General features: G+C 36.7%; 1 protein-coding gene across 8 annotated transcripts in view; it reads left to right on the forward strand.

The window, feature by feature from the left end:
* lmo7b (LIM domain 7b) overlaps nt 1–3,086 on the forward strand; it is a 48,926-nt gene that overhangs the window by 5,671 nt on the left and 40,169 nt on the right. For all 8 annotated transcript variants that reach the window (XM_016575198.1, XM_016575201.1, XM_016575194.1 and 5 more), the window contains exons 3-5: nt 1,225–1,295; nt 1,399–1,468; nt 1,823–1,929. In XM_016575198.1, coding sequence (XP_016430684.1) covers nt 1,225–1,295; nt 1,399–1,468; nt 1,823–1,929 — 248 coding nt within the window. The remainder of the gene's footprint in view (nt 1–1,224; nt 1,296–1,398; nt 1,469–1,822; nt 1,930–3,086) is intronic.

Genomic DNA, 3,086 nt, shown 5'->3' on the forward strand with positions numbered 1-3,086 from the left:
GGAACTGTATAAACTGGGATGGATAAAATGGAATTGTGAGCTGTACACAAGCAGCCATTGATGGATTACATTCCATGTGCCCAAACAAGCTGATGATCAGGATGCAGAATTGGACCGGCATCGGGCATGGATGCTTCAGTGCATCTCAATCTGAACACAAAGGACCCCTGAGTTGCTTGCCACGTTCTGTTTGCCTAATGCCCACTCCACCACATGACTGGTACGGTCAGGTGCTTCTTGCTTGGGTACCTCATTCTCCAAACATGTTGTACTGTGTGGCCTAATGCAGGGAGGCTCTGAGGTCCTGTCTGAATGTGCACAGTTATAATGTGTGGATAGGATGACTTGATGGATGATAATTTGACTGGAACAGATTCAGTATGAAAACAGAGAAAGTGTGGTTTTGGTTAGAGAGTTGCCTAACTTGGCTCAGTGATGGCATGGGTTGATTTGAGATCGTACCATCTTTTTTGGGGAGTTATAGGGCACTTGTTGATTTTGCTTTCACAGTTTGTTTTGCTTGCTTAATGGCAGTAAAAGCAATTATGTTGTGTGCTATTGACTGAAGATCAGAATGTGCTCTGAAATGTATCTGCTTGGAGTGGAAAGTAGCATGTCATGTTTTTGAGAGGGCCTGTGGTTTCCTGTCTGCGGACCTTCACTCAATCAAATGGATTCTTACTCGGTAATCTGTTGCTGACAGGATTTGCTTTTATGTGTTTTATTATATATATAATGCTTGATTTATATAAGATGTCATATACACTACGTTTTGGGTCTGTATTATTTTCTTTTAATGTTTTTGAAAGAAGCCTTTAGTTCAGCAAGGCTGCATTTATTTGATCAAAAATACAGCAAAAATTGTAATATTGTGACACATTGTTACAATTTAAAATAACGATTTTGTATTTTAATATGTTTTAAAATATAATTTATTCATGTGGCGCAAAGCTGAATTTTCATCAGGCATTATTACAGTTTTTAGTATCACATGAGCCTTGAGATCAGTCTGGTATGCTGATTTATTAATGTTGGAAACAGTTTGGCTGCTTATTTTATTTTTTATTTTATTTTTTGGAACCTTTGATACTTTTTTTTTTAAAGATCCTTGATGAATAAAAGTAAAAAAGAAAAAAGAACAGCATTTATTCAAAATAGAAATCTTTTTATATATTGTTAGTTCTAATTTGTGCATGTGATCTGTTTGGGTTCTTTCCTTAACAGGAAGTGACGAAAAAGCGTTTTGGAAGTAAAAGCTTTCGAGTGGCCTTAGAGGACGGGGTCCTTCTGTGCGAGTAAGTTATTTTTTAATTATTCTATTATTTCTTTAAGCATAACACTGTATGATTTGCAGATGTTTTTTTAGGTTTACTTAAAGTATATTTAATATGTTTTCAGTCTGATCAACACATTGAAGCCGGGCATCATTAAACGAGTGAACAGGCTCTCCACTCCCATTGCAGGCTTGGTGAGTGTATTATAAATGCAGATTTTTTTATCATTAAATGATTCAGGTATACTTGTATAAACTTTGCACAAATGCCAAGACATTTTCCCACGAGTCCAGAGGATTTCCAGTAGTACATGCTGAGAATGTGTGGGACAGCACCTGACAACTGTCTCCTTCAGTTCCCACCCCTTTTTCTGGTTAACTAGTCTGTCTTTTTTGCTGGTCTGTTCTCTGTGGAGCTTCGTCATCCAAGCTTCTCTGCCTAGTACTCTCAACTCAACTGTATTATTTCACCGGATGCTTAAGAATTGCGGATGACATCTAACTTTTCATTAACAATAGCTGCAATAGTCAATGCTGGTTTCTCTTTAGGACAACGTGAATGTGTTTCTCAAGGCTTGTGAGAAGCTAGGGCTTAATGAAGCACAGCTCTTCCATCCTGGAGATCTGCAAGATGTGTCCACACGTGTGACTGTCAGGTGAGCAGAGAGAAGTGAAAGCAGAAATTCTCATTGCTGTTTTTTTCCTTTGTTAATTTGCAACACAGTAAATGGTTGAAAGAACTGTAATGAACTGTCAAAGTTGGATTTGTTGCCCGTGCCTTCTAAATGTCTCTTTTGCATTATATTTGTGTAATTCAATAAGCCTTAAGCATCTGAGGCAAACCTATCTAAACTTTATTACTGCTTTAGCTGTTTGTGGGAGTGTAATGAAAGAAGTAGCCTAAGTGTTTTATGTGACTGCGGGAAGAGGGTTCATTTGAATAGTGTTTGCAGTCTGATTACATTTCCATACCAAATGAAAGGCTGGATGGGTCCTGTCACACATTATCTGTCCAACATCAAACTCAAACAATGATACCTGACCAACCCAGACCAATGTTTTAGTCAAGCTGCCTTATGAAAATGTATTATGAATTGAATCTGATGGCATTTAAATGGCAAAGCAGTCAGCCATGACACATTGACTCGTGGTCTGTCATTATTAATATCAGGGCCCGAGATGTTTTCGGAGCATAAACCACTCTTGGGATTAAACATTTGTCAACTTGAAATGTCATTCACGGTTCAGTTTACTTTCGATGGAATTGTAAAAGTTGTATCTATATCACAAGTGATTGGAGAAAAGGGGTTTAAAACAAGAGGGCTTGGTTGATGTCTTCCTAAAATCCAAGTTGTTTTAGAAGCAGGGCAAGTTGAAAAGATTACAAAGACAAACATTTGCTTTTGGAATAACATTGTGTAGATATTTATTTATTTATTTTTATTTATTTAGTCATTTAGCAGATGCTTTTATCCAAAGCGACTTACAAATGAGGACAACAGAAGCAATCAATTGTAGTATTAAAACAACAGGTCTTCTATTTAGAAGAAATATATTGTTTAAAGGGATAGTTGACCCCAAAATGAAAATTTTGTAATCATTTACTCCAAACCTGTACTCCAAACTTCCAAACCTGTATAAGTTTCTTTCTTATGTTAAACACAAAAGAAGATATTTTGAAGAACCAAACAATTGTTGGTCCCCATTGACGTCCATAGTAGGGAAAAAATACTATGGAAGTCAATGGGGACCATCAACTGTTTGATTACCAGCATTCTTCAAAATATCTTCTATGTTCAACATAAGAAAGAAA

The sequence above is a fragment of the Sinocyclocheilus rhinocerous genome, unplaced genomic scaffold (genome assembly GCF_001515625.1).
Source record: "Sinocyclocheilus rhinocerous isolate Xijiao unplaced genomic scaffold, SAMN03320098_v1.1 scaffold1254, whole genome shotgun sequence".
NCBI classification, from domain to species: Eukaryota; Metazoa; Chordata; class Actinopteri; order Cypriniformes; family Cyprinidae; genus Sinocyclocheilus; species Sinocyclocheilus rhinocerous.